This window comes from Gavia stellata, chromosome 20, assembly GCF_030936135.1.
Source record: "Gavia stellata isolate bGavSte3 chromosome 20, bGavSte3.hap2, whole genome shotgun sequence".
NCBI classification, from domain to species: Eukaryota; Metazoa; Chordata; class Aves; order Gaviiformes; family Gaviidae; genus Gavia; species Gavia stellata.
The window spans coordinates 338,354-357,915 of NC_082613.1; the positions used below are offsets into that span (position 1 = coordinate 338,354).

A 19,562-nucleotide genomic window follows, 5' to 3' on the forward strand; every position below is an offset into this window, starting at 1 on the left:
TGACTCGGAGTTATTCCTGACACGGGTCTAGCCAAGACCAGCCCGTGAGATTGTCTTTGCAGCATACGGATGGATGTACTGCAGAACAGAAGAGTGTGGTATCTCTGGTCCTCAGCTGGTGGCACAGCAGCCCTAAGAGGGGCGTGAGGCAGAGCAGAGCTGCTGGATGCAGCAGTGTGAGGTGTGAAATGCTCTCTCCCAGCCCCTTCAGTTTGGGCTGGTCTTGTGCCCTGGAGTCATCTCTGAAGCAAAACCTGTATTTTAACTGCAATCATTTCTGGGGGATCTTGTCTGTTATAAATTACCAGCTTCTCTGCCAGCCTTGTCAGCTCTTGGCACTGACAGTAACTTGCAGCAGGGAGTCTCCCAGTTGGTTTGATCTTTCCTATGAGCAGCTCAGGGCTCTTCTCCCTGTCCTGCACCTCATCCCACCAGAGAGGTGACTGGTGCCAGTGCTTGACCTCTGGGGCAGGGATGCTCCAAGTCTGGTGCTGGAGGTGGAAGTGGGTAGCCTGTCCTCACAGGTCTTCGGTCACACCATCTCCTTTCTTAGAGGTGTCTGTAGGCAGGATTAGGCTTCCCCTTCTTCCTCCCTTCTGTTGTCTCTGTAGATCTCAGCCCCTCTGCTCCTGACCCCATTCTCATGTCCTGGGTCCTGCTTTTGTCAAATTGAACATGATGTCAAATTAAAGCCATCACAGGGATAGTTGGAGTGAAACACCCAGTTTAATGAGGCAGCATTGAAAATCAATAACTGAATTGCAGGCATTTGATGGACTTTTATCCAGTTTATAGTCCTCCTGCCTTGCTCTGTGTGTAGAGCATGAGGATGTGGTGCTGTGTCTGGCTCCGGGCAAGCGAAAGCCTTTCCTCTCCCGTGGCTGTTGTCCCTTTGCAGATCTGTCTGCTGCAGAGATGTGGTGCTGCAGTGTGGATCAGGCCCTGGCTGGGAGGTCCCTCTGCGGGCTGGAGGTGACTGTGTTGCTCAGTGCTGACAGGAAAGGGGCAGATGTAGTGATAACATCTCATCCCCAGTTCCTTCCCAGATGGTCCAGCAGAAGTCTGCTGGGAGAAAAGCTCCCAGCTGGTCAGACCAGTGATCTCTTGGAGAGCAGGTCCTGCCTAGACAGCAGGCCCAAGGTGGCCCAAGGTCCGGTCCCTCCTGCCACTCTGCAGGACAAAAGGGGCATTTGCAGCAGTGTCTGGAGTCCTGGCTCTCAGGCTTGGGGGGGGAGGCAATGCTGCGTTTGCACCCAACTGTTCTCGTTTCCATCAGCATGTGCAAGTGATCAGTGTTGGCCCCTGCTCTCCTGTTCTGCCAGCCCTTGGCTCGGAGGTTTGCATTGCTCTTCTCACCTCCTCCCTGACTTTTTTTCCTCCTTGTCCCTGCTGCAGGCACCTCCGTGATGCAGGTGATGGCATCTGATGCTGATGACCCCACATACGGGAGCAGTGCCCGGGTAGTCTACAGTGTGCTGGAGGGCGAGCAGCACTTTACTGTGGACAGTAAAACAGGTGAGCAGCGCCCAGCTGGGCTGGGACACTCTGTGTGGGACATCAGGAGACCAGACCGTGGCCACACGTCCTGCATCTGTTCAGTGCACAGCTGTGTGCCAGCAGGCCTGCACCTCTATGCTGGGCGTTGGTGCTGGGGTACCCGTGCCATGGGCGTGACTGGGTGTTGGAGAGGAAGCTCGACAGCCCTGCAGGCTGCTGCCTGGCTCTGCAGTGCCTGGAGCAGGCAGCACTGTGGAGCAAGACCTGCAGCCGCCAGCCCAGAGTGCCCTGCCTGCACCTGCACCAGCCAGAGCTCCTCTGTGCTCTATGCCCAGAGCAGGAGTGCACCCACAGGCACATCAAATCTCAGTGTGAAAGGTTTAAGTACTACCAGAGGGGCTTTACCAAAGGCCGCATTGTTATCACCAGGGCTTTGATTAAAGGTAACACTTTAATTTAAGGATCGGTTTATAAATGTTCTATTAATATTTAATGAAAGAACAGTAGAAGCTGCTCCATTCCTTAATAACTTATAATAGAGCCTGTTGTAAAATGCCTCTGTAATAAATCCCTAGCAGATGATGCTCTGACATACTGGTTAGAGTAGGCCATAACCAGGAGATGTTGGGGTATATATTCTCCTTGCCTCCCAGGAGTGTGACTCTCATTACCCTTAATGGGAGCCTTGCAAGCTTTCGAAGGAGCGAAGACACTCAAATGCTAATAAGTGGTATTTAAGGCACAAAGCATGCAGTAAAGTACCCACAGTTAAATGAAAAATTGTCAAAGGACAAGCACATTGTGTAGCTGCAGCTCTTGTTGGAAAGTTGGACAGCAAAGACCTGTGTGTGTCCCCCTCCCATTGCTGAACCACGGTGACACAGGATGAGATCAACCCCTGGAGGGAAGTGCCAAGTCTCTGTCAGGCTGACCTGTGTCTGTGCTAATAGATATTTTCTAAGGCTGTTTTTATGCAAGTCAGAGTGAAATTTGTTCGGATGCTCTAGTGTAAGGGGAGTGTAAGGAAAATATGTGTGCCTGAACCTCTGCATCTGCATGAAACCCTGCACCTGCTGAAAACTGGTCTGGTGCATGTGGGCAAGACAGTCACAGTCCTGTCTGTGCCACCAGCCCTGGCTGCCATTGGAGGAAAGCTCAGATTTAGTAGCTCCTAAGCACACCTGACAGCAGAGCTTGGGGTATGTGGTGGAAAATGCCATTGTCTGGACAGAGGCTGTCCAGAGTTAGACAGATTAAACAGTGTGGTGGGGAGAGTGTGCAAGAACAAGCTTGGGGCTGCACCCACTCCTGGCCCAGAAGCTGCTGCACCTGGGCTTTCTTCTCTCCCAGATTTGCTTTGTTTTATTGGAGGGAGGGGTGGAGCGAGGGTGGAGGTGGACGAACAATGGGCTAAACACTGAAAATGCAGATGCATGTGAGATCCTGTTAGTCTGAGACAGCTTTGTGTGAGTGGAAGCCTGGCTGCTAGAATGAAGAGGGACCACTGGGAGCAAAATGCACAAGCCAGGACGTGCAGAGGCTCAGCTTCCTGCAACAACATTAATGCTCTGTATTAAGGCATAAACTAAAATGTGCCCTGTGGGATTGTGGTGAGAATTAATGTCACTCTGGGAATCCAAGCTTCTTGATTCCTTGACTTTTTGTGTCTTAATTCTCAAGCTGGTTGTTTCATACGCTGGCAGGGAGTGGTGGTGTGTGATTTACTGTTCTGCTTGCTTGTGATTCATAAAAGCAGAACTGCTGACAATCTGCAGAAGAGTCATTGGCCCCTCTGAGCATGTCTGTGTCCAGAATATCTGACCACTAAAGCAGGTACTGAGGCTGACTCTTCCGTGGTGTTTGAGCTGCAAATAGCCTTTTGTAGCTGCCTTGCCTGGTCTCCAGGAATGCGGTGTGCAGCTCTGCCCGTCAGCCACTTAAGATGCAGCTGCAGTCTGTCCTGCACTACCCGTGCACGCCTTGTGCCTGGCGTGAGCTGCGGACCCCACTGTCAGCACTAGCCGCCATTGATGTGGTACTGGGGGCAGCAGGTACAGGACTGGCAGTGCCAAGGAGGGACATTGTTTCTTTGGCGCTGGCCAGGAGCCAGCACATCCACCCAAGCAAATCCCATCCCACTCTGCACTTGAATAGGTTCTTAGTGCTCCGCATGGGAATCCTGGCCTGACTGCCCTGGGTGGCCTGGCTTCTGCCCTGAGCATAAGATTTAATTATCCGTAGCAGCAGCATAACTCTCAGAGCCACCGTTGTTATTAATGGCCATAAAAAGAACCATAAAAACCTGGCATGTTACATTTCTTATAATATATGGTAATGAAGAACAATTTGTTTTCCTCTTTTGGTTTTGACCTCCTTCTCTGCTGTTTCTTGCAGGTCCATACATGCACATGCTCCCTTGCACACTGCCTGAGCTCATGAATCCTTCCAGTGTGGGTTCTCTCTTCCTTCCTTGCCTTTACAACCAGCTCTCTTCACACTGTCCTACATAGCATAGGTGTTGCACGTACGAGTGTTGTTTGCACACTTGAGTACAGGATATGGACCGTGTGTAGGTTGCTTAGTTTGTCTCCTGTTCTTGGATGCTACTGGCTGTAGCATTCAGCTGGGATGTCGGATTCAAAGGACCTTTCAAATGCAGACCCAAACTGTCTGGATGCCATGCTATGCCAAGTCCTACCACTCAATAGGCACTGAATTCCCATAGTGTCTTGGATGTCTTTTTGGAGGGGGAGGAGCAACTAAATGGCCCCCACTGGAACGGTGGGTGCTGCAACATGGCATTCGCTGGTGTCCACAAAGCTGTGGAGAATGATTCCAGTTTCTGCAGTGTTGAATGATGGTGAAGAAAAAGCACAGCTGATGCATATGAGCTTTTCTTTCTTTGATATACACCAGCCACTACTTCTCGTGCTTTGAGAACTAAGTTTCAGACACTGAAACTGTCTGTGGGTTTGCGTTGTGTACCCCAAATCAGGTCCCAGAACACTTGTATGTGTTGAAGGTCTAGGCTGGCTTTTTTGGTGTATGAGTGGGGAGCTTTGTACGCACAAACTTTGGAGGCATGATTTTCTGTGCCAGACCTGAGAATAACCCCTAGGCTCCTTGCAAGAGCCTGCAGGCATTAGTCATATTTAGGCTGTGTCCTGCCTTCCTCATTCGTTCTCAGTTTGCAGATAGGATGCGGCTGATCTGTGTCTGCTCTTTGCAACAGGTGAGCTGCATTGCACTGCTTCGTGGCTGCCCTGTTCCGGCTGGAGGGGGCTGTGCTTTTACAGTAGTCAGCATGTACACGTGCTTTGCTGTTTCTGTTGGGAAACAGCCACTTCTGCGTCGATGGTAGGTGTTGGTTCTGGGTGAGAGAGAGCACTTCAGTCTGACTGCAGAGAGCCCCTCTTTCACCCTGCAGCAGGGCAGGCATGTGACTGCAGGGGCCGTGAGCCCCACTTTTGCCCAGCTCAGGAAGTTTAGTGCTAGTTCCTCTTCTAGCTCCAGGAAGCCTGTCCTCACCAAGATCCTTCCAACTTAAACTTTCCAGTTGCTGAGATGGGCACAGAGAGTATGTGACTCACAGTGTATTTACGTGAGAGGAGAAATCGGAGTGCATTTAAATTTGCAGGCCAAATTTCATGTTGCTTTATACCACCCTGCGCTCTCCGTACCTCTGCAGATTATCTACCTTTATGAGGGCAAAGCTCTTCTTCAGCAGGCAGCTGTGCCTGCGGGCTCATGACTGTTCCCGTGTTCTTTGCAATGCCCTTTCTCATCTCTGGCCCCCATGGCAGGAGACTGATGGCTGCCTGCACTCCCAGCCCACAGCCTCAGGAGGAAACCTGAAAATACTCGACATCCAGAGGGGGTCACAAACTGGTGCCCTTGGCTCCAGCAGTCTTGTTCATCCCTTTGCAGGGATATTGACTGCTACAGAACAATCACAGCAGGTAACATCATAGGCCTCGTGATATTTGGTGCTTTTGTAAAAAGCCCAGCTTGTCAGTTTGGGAGGATGCATGGGAATCTTGTTTTTTACTGAAAGGAAGAGGTTGTTCTTAAAATCTGTCATTCTGCTGTATGCAGGGAAAAGGCAGCAGGACTCAGAAGGCTAATTGAAATGCAGTCTGGCATTTATGATTACTTAAAAGAACTCCTGAGTTCTAGAGCATGTCTCCTGATTTGGAGACATAGCCAGTGAGGGCTTAGAGTTACTTGTGCCAGGGAGAGCAGGACAAGAAATACTGGCCTGCTGGGATGAAGTTTATGGTTATTTGTGTGCAGTCATTAGTTGTTTCATCCTTACCTGTCAGCCTTGCCCTGTTTGGAGACCAGCCACAGCCCTAGTCCCTTGGTAGTAAGGGTAGACTGGGGAGAGGAGCTGGGAACATGCTGCATGCTGATTTGGGCTGATGAACTGTTGGATTTGTGCGATGCGGTGGTGGGAGGCAGAACGTGTTTCTCTGCTGCTCTTGCCAGTTTGTTAAAAGCGCTCCTCGGTGCCTGGAAACACAGATATTGGTATGTGCGTGTTCGTGTGTGCTCATGGGTTTATGCAGGTCTGTGCCCCATCCCAGAAGCTTACTCACCAGAGCTGTGCACAGGGACAAGGAACTCTGAGCATGGGTGATGAGAGTCTGCAGAGAAGCCACGCTTATTTAAGAGGTGCTCTTATTAGTAAGACTGAACGTTACCAGTCCTTTTCAGAGCCTGGTGCAGGAACTTCAGCTGGTTTGGGACTGAATTATATGTTTGGTCGTCTTGAGGAAATTAGGGTATGTCTACTGATGCGCAGTGGCAATTAATATTAAATGATGAGGGATTTAGCTGCTAAAAGAAGAGACAAAGGAAGGGTAAGTGTGCTGGCCCATCTGTTGGAACTCACTGTGGGTCCCTCCCTTCAGGGCACTGCTGCCTCTGCACTGGTGTGGACAAGGCTGATTCCAGCACCCCTGCTAGGTGCTCCTCTCTGAGCAGTGGCAGTAGCTCTGTCTCTGTGGGTGCTGCCCTAGGAGCTATGGGGCACACTGGTTTGAAAAGGACTTGGCCACCCGCTATGAAAGGTACCGCATTAGAAATCCACAGGATGCAGGATCCTTCAGCCACAATAGTTGTGTGACTCTGCACCCTTCCTATTAACTTTGCTGCTTAGCTTGGTTATGCTGATGCAACCATAATATTTCCATTTCTGTATCTCAGCTCTGTACCTTATTTGCTGAAGAGCCATGAACCTCCTGAAACTTGTGCCTAGTACCTTGCTTAGACCACGTGTCGATTCTGCCTCCTAGATTGTCCTGAGCTAAAGGACAGGAAGGGGGGCTGCGCACGTAGGGCGGATGAAGTTCTGGTTCTTGGGGCTCAGACCCCACCTGCAGTGGGCTGACCTCCTCCAGGATGTATGTATGCCTCAAGCAGTGCTTGTGTCTTGGCAGATCTGTTGGTGTTTCTATGTCCCTGCAGGCCGGTGCGGGCACAGGTGAGGAATCTGCAGTCTATGTGGCAGGTGCCTTGCCACCCCTGGGCTGAGGCAGAGATCTGTTTGCTTTAACTGACCAAGCTGCTGGGAGGAATGAATCTGTTTTGTCCAGCTACCTAATAGGAGGGGATAGAGAAGCCAGAGGGGACAGAGCCAGACTCTTCTCAGGCATGCACAGTAGAAAGACACAAATGGCAGGAAGAGAAAATGTCACCATGAAGGTGGCATTTCTGTCCTTGGAGATACTCAAAACCTGACTGGACATGGCCCTGAGTAATGTCATCTGCCTTTGAAGACCGCCTGCTTTGAGCTGTAGTTGGATCAGGGACCTCCTGAGGACACTTCCATGTGCATTACTCCACAACTTTCTGTCTTTGTACTTTGTGGCAGGGAGCGTGTTGCTCTTGACTGCCCTCAGCTGGAAGGTGCCTTGTCCAGAGGGTCTCTGAGGATGTGGACATCTGAGCTAGAAATATCTGAGGGCAGAGAAAAGCCCATAATGATGGGATTCCCAGAAGGCAGTTACCTGCTGAGTGCTTTGTCCTGCTTTGTTTTTATCACCCAAAGCCTGTCTGCTGTTTGAGCAGATTCGACAGTATTTATGTGATGCTGTAAGTGTCCCCTTGCCTGGTAATTATACTGATTAGTCTGGATCATGCTGGAAAGCCACATGTGCCTTGTACCAGAGGATATGCCACCATGCATCTGTATTATTCAACTATAACAGATGCTGACAAGAACTAGGGAGATGAGTCTGAGCTGGAGATTGTTCTTGCTTTGTTAGCAGTGTCTCGGAAGGACAAAGTTTGGCAGTTTTCTGGCTGGAAAGAAGGTGAATCTTGGGATATGATAGCAAGGACTTTTCTATGTTCTACACACAGCAGCGGAGGTCCCTGCCTCTTCTGCCTCTGTGCCCTAAGAACAGGTCTGCCACCATCACTTGCTGCTGCTTTTGCAGAGTCCCTGGGGGTCAGGTTTTGGGAGCAGAGTCTCTTCTGGCCATGGGACCATGCAGGTTTGCTGCTGGTGGGTGTTTATGGCAGCACTCATAGTGCCATATTCAAGGAGTTGGTGTGGAGTATGTTTGGAGACCCTGATTTGTCAAGGCCACTAGCAAATGATAAGTGGTACCTCAGCCTAAAAGGCAAAACCAGCCTGACACTTGGGGTAGTAGCCTGGTGTGGCCCATGCAGCTTTAGGGGGAACAGCTTTCTCAGTGACAATCCTGCTGGTGCTCTTGAAGGCCTGGGGCATAGGGCAGTTCATCTGCACCAGACTCCCACTTTTCCAGGGTGTACTAGACAAACAGCATCTTGGCTGCAGGTGGTTTCTGCTCACAGTCTGCACCGTGTCAAAGACAAGGATTTTGTCTGTCTCTTGCCACTAGAAGAACCAGAGCTGGCTGGGGCCATCTGTCTGCCCTGCTCTGCACGTGCCAAATGGCCTGGACTTGCTCCCTGCTAGGACGGGTGACCTTGGAGGTGTTCTGGGAAGCGCCTGAGCACTTTCCTCCCATCTTGCATGGCGTATTAAGAGCTATATCATTACGAGCAGCTCAGTTAAGTCATTACAGCCTCGGTGAATGCATGAGCTTTTTCCCTCTCATCCCAATTCATCACTATTGTGCTGACATGAATCATTTTCATTATAAAATGCTTCAGACACTGTTAATTAACAGAATTGCTTAAATTTCAATGAGATAGTGCTTGCCCAGAAATAACGGTTTTGTATTCATAGTGGAGTGGCAGGAGAGGCCTATAAGCATGACTGGCTGAGGCCAGTCCCGAGCAGCCCTGGGGAAACGGTACTTGTGCAAGGCCAGTCCTGCCTGCCCCCAGACAGGAGGCTGCAGTTCTGGCTGGGACGTGTGCCTGGAGGTGCATTCATTGCTCCCTTGTCGGTGCTCCCTCAGCCCCTTTTGGATCAGGTGGTGTGGGACTCCTGGCTAAGTGGCTTCCTCCAAACAGAGCCAGGATGAACGAGGGAGCCAGTGCAGACCCTGGGCCCCATCACAGGGCAAACTCCTGCTCTCTTCCTGTGGAGGGGTTGGGATGCAGAAATTCCACAGTGCTCTGCGTTGCCTCTGTCCTGCTTGCTGGCCGGGAGCATGGGCCTTGGTGACTGAGCGATAGAGGGGCTGAGAGTTACCCGAGCGTGTAAACAGGCAGATGCTGAAAGTGCTCGAGAGATGGTGGGTGAGACAAAGCCTCTTCTCGATTCATGGGGCTGAAGACAGTGGGAGTCCAGGTAATTACAGAACCTAAATGACAGAGGGACAAGGGAAGCTGGGTGAAATTGTGCTTATCCATGATAGCTGGGGAGCTGCAAGGATCTGAAACGGTGGTTATGGCTTCATAATAAATCCTAACAATGATAATCAATCATTAGAATAATTGCTAGTTTCAGAAAGCAAGGAGAGATAAACGTCTCCAGAACACTGTTGCCAGCTCCTCTAATGTCATGCAAGGCGGGGGGGGGGGTGGGGGGTGGGCAGTGGGGGATGCCATCTCCCAGCTCAGCGGCATTTCTGACTGCCTTTGGGTCACAGCACCAGTGGCTCCTTGGTGTGACCAGTCCACCCACAGCCTTTGTCAGGAGGTGCACGTGGTCACGTGGCAACCCACTGGCTGTGGAGGGCTGATGCCTGGAAGCCTTGGGGAATACCCCCGAAGCCACATCTTGTCTCCTTGCAGCCTGCTGGCACCCAGCTCTCCCCTCCACTGTGCTCAGGTTGTGCTGAAGGCTTCCCAGAAGTGTCTGCCTTGAGCCAGGTGGCTTGGATGGCTGTGATGCTCTGCCATTGCTCACTTGGTTGCATGTCAGCAAATGTCTTGCAAGTTGCTGAGAGTAACTGGATGATTCTCTGCTGTTCGCTTGGCAAGGGAGGAGCTCCTTGTTCCCTCCAGGTGGGACATTCCCACATTCGCTGGAGACCCACACCGCACAGCCAGGCAACCCCCCTCCAGCACCTTCCCTTACACCAGGCAGGATTACTGGTGAAACAAAGCAAAGATGGATTTTGCAGTTCACAGCAGGAGGAGGTAAAGCTAATTGTTAAACAGAAAAGCCTGGAAGAGAGAGCAATTACAAAACCAGAAAACAATGTCTAAATCTGTGGGAATGTTAAGAAACTGAGCTAGAGGGGATTTTGAGCTGATTCCTGGCTGTTCTGGGGTGTTGCTGGTATAGTGGGACTGGGAATGTGCCACTAATGACCTTGCATCCATGTATGCACTCATGCCTGCCCCTGGTGCCACCTCAGGGCAGAGTAAGTTCTTTCTTTCATTGTCAAAATATTTCCTCTCTGCTTTGTTTCCATGTAAATGAAACACTCCTGGGTGACATAGGAAGTCATAACTTCTGCCATTCACAGTGTTTTCTGGGGTTTACTACTCTTTGTTTCTTGTTTTACATTCCTTTATATTTTAGTCCTGGTCATTTCCCCCAAGCCCAGATGACTACTGAAGACCTATAAACACTTTTTTTAAGAGACTGCATTTCATAAAAAGTACTAACATACCATACATTCTATTAAGCTTTACCGTCTCTAGTGCATTCTCAGCCCCTGACACAGACCATGTATACCACGTCTGGTCTCCTTAACTTAGAGGGACACTTGAAAATGAGGGGGTTTGTGCAGGCAGACTTTTGGAAACACGATGCCCCCCCCCCATTCTCCAAATCAAATAGGGGTGCCCTCCAGACATGCTTGGGCCACAAGGCACCTGTGAAATGGAGCTTGGGCTCAGAGCACCGTGGTTGTGTTAGGAATGCTGCAGCAAGCCTGGCTCCTGCTTGAGCAGATAAGAGTAAGTAAGTGGGCTGTTGCAGATTTGTGCCAAAGGGGTTTCATGACTCAGCCTGGGCTTTTACACAGCCTTTCTGTGCAAACCTTGAGGCTGGCCCCAGTGCAGCCCCCGCATCTGGGCAAGTCCTCTCGCTCCTGTGCCTCACCAGGCTCCGGGCCTCCCTGGAGAGAAGTACAAACCCCCTCTGAGGTGGTTAACCCTGTCAGAGCTACTGGCAGCCCGCAGTAGAAGCAGCAGTTGCGAACCTTTCATGCACCACGCCTGCGAATGACTGCAGAGACTTGCTGGGATCAGGTTGGGCCTGTGGCCATTCCTGGGCTCCAGGGGGATTTTCAGGATGTTTCCACCTGGCTGACAACCCCCTGAGCTTGTTCTTCTCTCCAGAAACCTTTTCTCCCCTCAGTCGGCTTTTGCTTACGTGATCTCTGTGAAGGCTGCAAAAGCGTTTGCTCCACTTTGCACGGGGGCCCAGCAGATGTTGTTTGTTGTTGCCAGCAACATGCTCCTGTGGCAAAGGCGGCCAGCAGTCCCTAGGGCTGCATTAGGAAGAGCATCGCCAGCAGTTGAGGGAGGTGACCCGTCCCTTCTACTCAGCACTGGTGAGATGACGCGAGTGCTGTGTCTGGTTCTGGGCTGCCAAATATGAGAGACGTGGGCATACCAGAGTGAATCCAGGGAAGGGCCATGAAGATTGGTGAAGTATTGGAGCATCTGCCACGTGTGGAGAGGCTGGGAGATCTAGACGATCCTGTTTAGAGCTGGGGCTTGGATGAGGTAATTTCCAGTGGCCCCTTCCAGCCTCACCCCAGTTGTGACTCTGTGGATGCTCAGCAACCTGCTTGTGCTCACGCTGTCCTGCCGGTTTCCAGGTGTGATCCGGACAGCCGTGGCTGACCTGGACCGTGAGACACAGGACCGGTATGAGGTGGTGATCCGCGCAACGGACATGGCAGGACAGCTGGGTGGCCTGTCTGGATCCACCACGGTCACCATCGTAGTCACCGATGTCAATGACAACCCACCACGCTTCCCTCAGAGTAAGTCCTGACAGTAGTGGGGGGTGAGCACTGGCCCTCGTCCTGGTCCTGGCTCCTTGCGGGTGGTGGGACAGAAGCTCAGCTCCCAGCACAGCCTGGCACACGTCTGCAGGGTGAGCCAGCCCAGCTGCTCATGCTGCTTGCAGGGTGGCAGCACCAAGGCACTGTAGCGCACCCAGCTCCTTGCCTGGGTCTGAATGTGTCCCTGCCTGGCAGTGGGATGGAGGGGCAGCTGCCGTGGCTGAGCCTGTCCAGGACCCTGGACAAGACCCCTGCTCCCAGCGCTGGTCCTGGGAGTTAGCAGGGCTGTGTGGTGGGGAGAACGGAGCCGGCCCTTTCCCGACCCCTCTCTGAGCAGTGCTGGGGGAGAAGGCAGCCTAGTCTGTCGTGTTGCTGTCTCCTGGGAGCTTGGGCAGGGACTCGGCTGTCGGCTGCTGCCTGGCCCAGCCCCTCCTGGTCACTGCGTCAGAACTTGGCACGCTCTGCCCCAACGTGAGGCACTGTGACACTGCCCAGCTAACAGACAGCAGCCTTGTCACAGGACAGCTCTGTTTTCCAAGTCGCTGCTAGTGGCCTGTGGCTCATGCTTCTGTCTTCTCTGGGATCCTCACAAACGAGGAATGTGGGTGATCCTGCTGTGAATAGTGGGCTGTGCAATCTCTGCAGTGTGTACCAGCTGCAGAGACCAGCAGTGTGTGGCTGGCAGACCAGAAAGGGTTCTGCAGCTGGAGGAGACTCAGCTCTTCAGCTGCATCTCCTAGAAATTGGAAATGGTAAAGTCTGCAAAGAATCAGAGAACACTGATTGCAGGGCAATGTCCATACAGAGAAATCATCCCTTACCTCACCCGGCACCTTGAAACATCAGTGCTCCTCAATTATCTTCCCTCACCCTTGTTTTTGGCTGGGGTGTGTGTTTCTCCTGGTAGGGCATTCTGGACTACAGCCACTGGTAGAGTTTGGGCAGCCCTGGTAGTCCAAGGGTGCCCCCAGGGAGGTATGTGAAGGGCTGTATCAGGTTGGAGGGGGTTCAAAGGCAGAAGCAGTGACCCTAGTACCTTTTTCTCCTCCAGAGATGTATCAGTTCAGCATTGTTGAAACTGCCCCTGTGGGCACTGCCATCGGGAGGGTGAAGGCAGAGGACTCTGACGTCGGGGAGAACACGGACATGATGTATCAGGTGAAGGATGAGGAAGGGGTAGAGACGTTCAAAGTCACCACAGACAGCAATACCCAAGAGGCTGTCATCACAGTACAGAAGGTGAGAGATGAGAAAAGCTCGTTGTGTAAATGGAGGGCACAGATCTCTAGGAGAGCCCTTTGCTTTGGGGACTCCTGCTGCTGCATTTGATTTAAACTAAATGCTCCTCTGAGTCCTGCTGTAGCAGTAGCAGTTGCATTTTTGTGCCTGCAGGTGCAGGGAGAGACCTGCATCTGTTCTGCCTGGATGCCAAAATGCAGGCCTGTGTCTGGGAGGAGAGGCTGAAAAGGAGCAGCAGCACAGTGCCTGCTGGAGCCTGCACAGGGCGGCTTCCTGGGTGGCAGCGAAGCAGCGAGCCGTGCATAGGTGAAGCCGTGCATAGGGTTATGGAGACAAGTGCTTACAGCCGTTATTGATAGCACCTGTTAGGGGGGAAGTATGCCCACCTAATTCCTATACCCAACCAACAGCACTTTGACTGTATCTGCTTTTGGTGGCAAAAACAATCAAGCAAACACTTGATGCAGGCACGAAAGAATGATTGTTCACCAAGGCCACTGCATTCAGCTTGCCTCCCCTGTAGAAATAATAGCAGGGTGATTAATGATCAAAACCCGCTCACTTGCAGCACACAGTATGCTGTCTTCCCAGTGAATCCTGGCTGCCCACATGCTGCGCAGCCTGGACGCCCTATTGGGGGATCCTGGGGGGAGCGGGCTGGAGGCTTCCCCTTCCTCCTGCCCCCCTTGGTGTGGGTGCTGCCGGTGGGAGGGCAGAGCATGAGCTCCCAGCCTCTTGCAGAGGCGCTGCCTGGGGAGCAGGTGGCTTTAGTGCTGCCCCCGATGTCTCCAGTGAAGGAGGGGACAGCAGGGGCCTCCTTGGGCTGGGTATGGCTAACCCTCTCCTCTTGTCCCAGCCTCTCGACTACGAGTCGAAAAAAGTGCACACAGTCGTGGTGGAGGCCCTCAACAAGTTCGTGGACCCGCGATTTGTGGACCTGGGCACCTTCCGGGACCAGACCATTGTGCGGGTCTCGGTGCTGGATGTTGACGAGCCCCCCGAGTTCCGGCCCCCCTCCAACCTGATGGAGGTCCAGGAGGACGCGCATGTTGGCTCTGTTGTGGGGGTGGTCACCGCCCTTGACCCGGACACCGCGAACCATCCTGTCCGGTAAAGCAGCCGCCTAAACCTTGCATCACTTCCTTCTAATGGTGGGCGTAGGGTCATCTGCAAGGGACACATGTGGCCTGGGTGGGGCTCGTGGCCATGGCTGGGGCAGAGGGGAGGTGATGGCAGAGGAGGGACAGTGCAGGTGAAGGTGACAAGTGCCGCACACGTGGCCAAGCGCATGAGTGTGTCCTATGGGACAGGCAGCTGGCAGGTGAGTGGCAGCCTGTGCACAAGCAACAGGCAAGCTAGAGCAGCCATCTCGCAGGTGACAGATATGTCACTGGCAGGTGATGGGTTTGTGAGTGGCAAGGGAGTGTCGAGGAAGGTGGCTGGGTGATGCTTGCATGTCCTTGCTCCTGACAGTGAGGCATCTGCAATGGTGCCTGACACAGGCTGGACAAGCGACCAGAAATGACAGGAGGGCAGTGATGAAGGATGACAAATGAGGTGAGGCTTGGGAGGTGCAGAGCCACAGCTTAGCTGTGTGTGCGTGTGTGTGTGCACGGGGATCAAAGATCAGAGGAGTTTATATTTGGGCAGGGGACATAATCCAGGCAGCAGCTTATCTGCACAGGACATTTCCTATTTCCATTTAATTTGTGGCTAAAGAGATTGTTAGCTTGTTAAATTGTTATTACCTAAGGCACAAAGCAGCCTTCTGGCTCTGCCAACTGGCCTGAGTCATGAGCAGTTGGGTTGGAAAGCTGGTGTTCAGAAAACATCCTCAACGTGTGGAAAATTTCCTTGAAATGTGTGTTCTTGTGCCAGGTGACGGCAGGGCTGCAGGCACCTTGTGCACAGCCGCTCACTTCAAATGAGCAGCGGTGGCTTTGCATTTGAGAGCTCTGTAGGGACCCCGTCCCAGGCAGCAATAAACTGGCTCACAGCAGGGACAGGGGGGTGGGATGGAGGAGGATGTGGCCAGGGAGGAGGGCTCAGTTACAGTACTGATTCCATCCGATGATGTCCCCACACAGGCTGCTTGGGGTGCTGAGCTCCAGCATTGTGCAGCCATGGGGAACGCACTGTTTCAAGGTGGGGTGAGGGGTATCTCCAGATCTTCATGGAAATGAAGACTGAGATATTTAGAAAGCTCAGGGAAGAATTTACACATGGAAAGCTGCCATCTACAGATGCCTGGCAGCTAGCAGAAAGTCTTATGTCACAGAGCTGGATGCTGAAAGTTGTCTTTGGGGTGAACGTGAATGAAATCAGCCTTGGTATGCCAGGAACCAGAACTACGTATGTGAGCGTTGCACCACTTGCACTCATGGGTACTGTCTGTTGGACATGTTCTCAAAGTACCTCTGCTCACCTTGTCATGTGGCTACCTTCTCCATTCAGGCGACACACCTGATTTCTTTCTTTGTGGCCTGCCCTGGGAACGTGGCTGTTTGCAAACATCTGAATAGTGCAAGCTGTCTTTCTACACATCTCTGTGTGTGTGTACATGTGTGCATGTGCTTTTCCATTTGACTGGTTCTAGCACTGCTATAGAACATAGATTTTATTTTCTGATCTGTAATTGTAGGAAAGGGGCCTTGGGGACAGAACTATTCTTATTCTCGTTTTCTCTTGTTCTTTGTGCTGCTTCTCCGTGGAGCTTGTTGCATTGTTTGCAGACAGAACAAAAGAAAGCAGAGGAGAGAGGCTTTCTACTGCTGTGCAGAAGGTGATGGGGATGGGGACTTGGAGCAGAGACAAGCAGATTCAAGTACTCAGCAGGCGCAAGAGGGTTAGAGCCCGAACTCTGCTATGCGAGTGTCTCTCTTTTATAGCAAGCTTAGTGCCAGACAAGGCAATGCGTCATGCTCAGGCACGAGGGCCCAACCGACAGGACTGCCAGGCATCAACTGCAGCTTGGGAATTGCAGTGCGTTTTCCCTTGTCAGGCTTGATGCATTCAAACATGTGTCCTCCCTCCAGCTATCCCCGGGCAGGTAGCTCATCCTGCATCCCCCATGCTCCCCTGTGGCATTTAGTCTCCACCCGTCCATCTCTCCACTCCCCTCTGTTCTTGCAGTGCCTGCTGTCATGAGCAGTGGCAGCTCTGTCCCCTTGTGACGTTCCCTTGGCGCTTGCCTGGGGAGTGGAGGTGGGTGAGCCTTCCCTGCCATTTCAACATGTACCAAGCAGAGATGCAGGTTTATATTGGTCATGCCGATGTGGCACTGATGCAGGAGGAAGGTGCTGTTGGATCTCTTCTGCTTTCCTGTCCTCTGGCTAGCTAGGTAATTTAATACAATACTTTGCCACATAGGCAGCTGTTCACAGCTTCGAAGTGGTGCACAAACATTAATGCAAGCATCCTGCAAGCACCCTGCCAGGATGTGACGCTAACCCGTCAGCAGGAGACGGCAGTAAGTCACCTCACATTTCAACTGTGCTACTCCCAAGTACAGTCACAAAAAGCCAGTGCTTGTACTTCACCTCTGATACATTAGAGAGCAACTGGTCCTGGCAGCAGGACCGGTATTTGATTCTCGGCTGCTTGAAGTTGGTATGAACCCTTTCAAGCAGCTGCAGTTCAGTGGATCCCTTTAACATCCTGATCCTTATCTGCTAGAGGTGGGAGCAAAGGCAGGGCTGTGTTTCTAAGTGGCTGCTGTCTCCTGGACTCTGGTTTGTGTGTTGGCTCTACCCTGTAAATAGGGGAGAGCCACAACCTTCTGTAATGACAAGATGCACTCTCCCCTCGAGGCAGGAAAGAAGAAGGATTGCCAGAGACAGCAGAGCAAAAATCAGCTCTGTCAGCATTTCCAGGTCCTGCTGACACCAGGCTGCCAATAACGAGGTTTTGGAAGTATTTTTAGCCAAATAGGAAAGGAGGTGCCCTTGGCTCTTTGTTTTCATGCCCAGGCCAGCACAAACAGAGCTGTGCAGCTTCTGCTGCGCTATCCAGCCTGAAGCAGCTGCTGAAGGCACATTTCAGCCTGGCACTCCCCTGCCCTCCTGGTGATGCGCTTGTCCTACAAGGATGTGGCCACTTGGTGTGAGAACAAATCCCTTCCAGACGAGCTGGGCTGGGTCGCAAAGTGACCTGTTACGAAGACATGAGGGTTGAAGGGGCGTCCGACTCCCCTGTTCTTGGGAGGGGGTCCCTGAAGCAATGCTCACTGCCCCTCTCCCAGGTGCATACAGATGTAGTGACCCTGGCAGCCGCTTGCCCCAGTGCTGGGGCAGAAGGTGCCTGAAGAGCACCCCATCTCTCTGGGTGAGCAGCCCCAGCTTGTGGCTGCTCAGAGGGACACCCTCCGTCCGATGCCGACGCTGTGGAGCAGAGAGACGGTAGAGCGGCTGTGCACATCCTCAGGGTAACACGAAAACCCACCACGGTACAGGCAGGAAATGACTTTCTAAAAGACCGGTGCTTTTCATTTTATTCCATCCTTGTTTGTTGCCTAACAAAAGCTGGAACCTCTCTTTTTCAGAGAGAATTTAGTTTCTAGTTGGCTTTTTGGCTTTAGCTGTATGTTTCCTGGGCGTAGTGCAATTTTTCTCAGCTGAGCCATTGTATGAGGTAATACAGTGATAGACTGTCTGTGTACGTGAGGCTGTTTGTATGGGAGCCTTTTGTTTTTCTCTCTGCAGTGGGAGCCTGTGCTCTGATTGTGTGTATTCCGGGCTTTATCAGCCCTGGGAAGACGTTGCTTGGGATTTAAGGTTCTCAGAGATATTCTTGTTTGGCGTTCACCAAATCCGGAGACATGTGTTGGACATGGGCGTTTTATAGATTCCAACAGCACAGCAAGAACCACAACCTGCTTCAACACAAAAGGGAGAGGAGGAAAAAACAAACACAACAGAAAGCTTTTCACACAGTGTTTGAAAAGCTCCTTATTAACAAAACACATGGCATAAAATGTGCTCCTTGTTGCATTCAGAGGGAGAAGTGAAACAAACTGCTTGAGAAATGCATTCACGAGAAAGATGAGCACCAAGAAAGCTGTCTAAATTAAACAGTCACTTGTAACATCCAAACCAACAGGCAGTGCCAGCAGGAAGAGAGGAAAATGAATTACAAGATCCGCATCCCAATCAGAGTTGGGGACTGCAGTTCCAGCTATGGAGCACCAGCCAGCTTTAGGAGCAATGGGCATTTGTCCTATCTCTGAGTACCTGGAGGACCCAGGGATTAATTGCTACCCCTTCCCAGGTGAGAAGCACCATTTGACTTCAGTGGGATGGATGAATGTGAAGCTGGACTACTAGAGGTGGAGGGGTTTGTGATGGTCAGCACAGACTTTGGTTGGTAAAGATCATATTGCACAAAATGATGTAAACTGAGCACAGCAGATAGCTTGTTGTTCTAGCTGCTCCAGCACAGGGTTAGCCATAAGCTCTTGGAAGGGGAGGTCTGTTGTTGTTGTGTAGAGCAGTGTGGAGCAGGTTGATCTGCAGCTCTGAGTGGGTTATGGCTGTGGCTTTGGGGGGCGGATAAACATCCCTGTCCCGCCTCAGTCCCCAACTCCACTGCCAGCGTAGCGCTCCAGAGCCTCCACAGCACTTTGTGCAGAGGGAGGGCTGCAGACCCACCTGGACTGGCCACCTCCAAAACCACAGTCTGTAGAAGTAGGCTCAGCCCTGCTTTTGTGGCGAATGCAGGCAACGCTCGGAGCTCTGTCTCCTTCCCCTGGTGCAGTGTTGAGAAGGTGGTAGCTCTCTGTGTAGTGGTGGTGACAAAGGGATGAGATTTCTGGTTTGGTTTGTGCCCTGGGCAGTCAGTCCTCAGCAGACAAGTTGGAAGTGACAGAAGACAACCTTAGCAGCAAACCATTTAGAAGCATAAGAAAAGGTTACCAGTGGCATGAGGCAGAGCACTGCCCTACCAGCCTACTGCCCGCTGGCCAGGCAGGCAGCTGGTGTCAGATGCTTCCAGGCTCAGTGATGTCTCCCATCACTAACTGGGTTTTTCTGTGTAGCTGTTTTTTGCAGACATCTTTGTTTATGCAGCAATGACGTGAATGTGAACAAAACAGGCATGTGCTTACCTGAGAAGCGGGGAAGGCATATGGAGAGTGAAGTACCATCTTGAACTCTAACAGTATTCAAAAGTGGAATGGAGGAACAGGATGTGTTTGCGGCCAGGTGATGTGGGAGAACAATGGAAGCAGTTATGCAAATGCATCAATTATGATATTGGAAAGATGTTAGGTGTTGTCATCCTGGTTTCTGTTCCTCCTTCCAGCAGTACATTGGACTGATGTGTACAAGTCAGAGTGGCCAGAGCTCTCCCTTCCCTTTGCAGTGAGCGAGCACAGAGTGGATGAGAGGCTGCAGTAAGTGCCAAGACAGTGTCACTGTCCCTTCTGGAGCTGGCTGCACGCCTGTAGGGGCTCTGTTTCCATCCGGGACTTGGGGCAGA

The 19,562-nt window shown here is 51.9% G+C and overlaps 1 protein-coding gene across 1 annotated transcript in view; it reads left to right on the plus strand.

Annotated features, from left to right (window-relative positions):
- Positions 1–19,562, plus strand: part of CDH22 (cadherin 22) — a 56,676-nt gene that overhangs the window by 15,057 nt on the left and 22,057 nt on the right. Inside the window, exons 3-6 of the mRNA XM_059827335.1 lie at positions 1,396–1,515; positions 11,661–11,828; positions 12,901–13,088; positions 13,945–14,198. Of these exons, the coding sequence (XP_059683318.1) occupies positions 1,396–1,515; positions 11,661–11,828; positions 12,901–13,088; positions 13,945–14,198 (730 nt within the window). The remainder of the gene's footprint in view (positions 1–1,395; positions 1,516–11,660; positions 11,829–12,900; positions 13,089–13,944; positions 14,199–19,562) is intronic.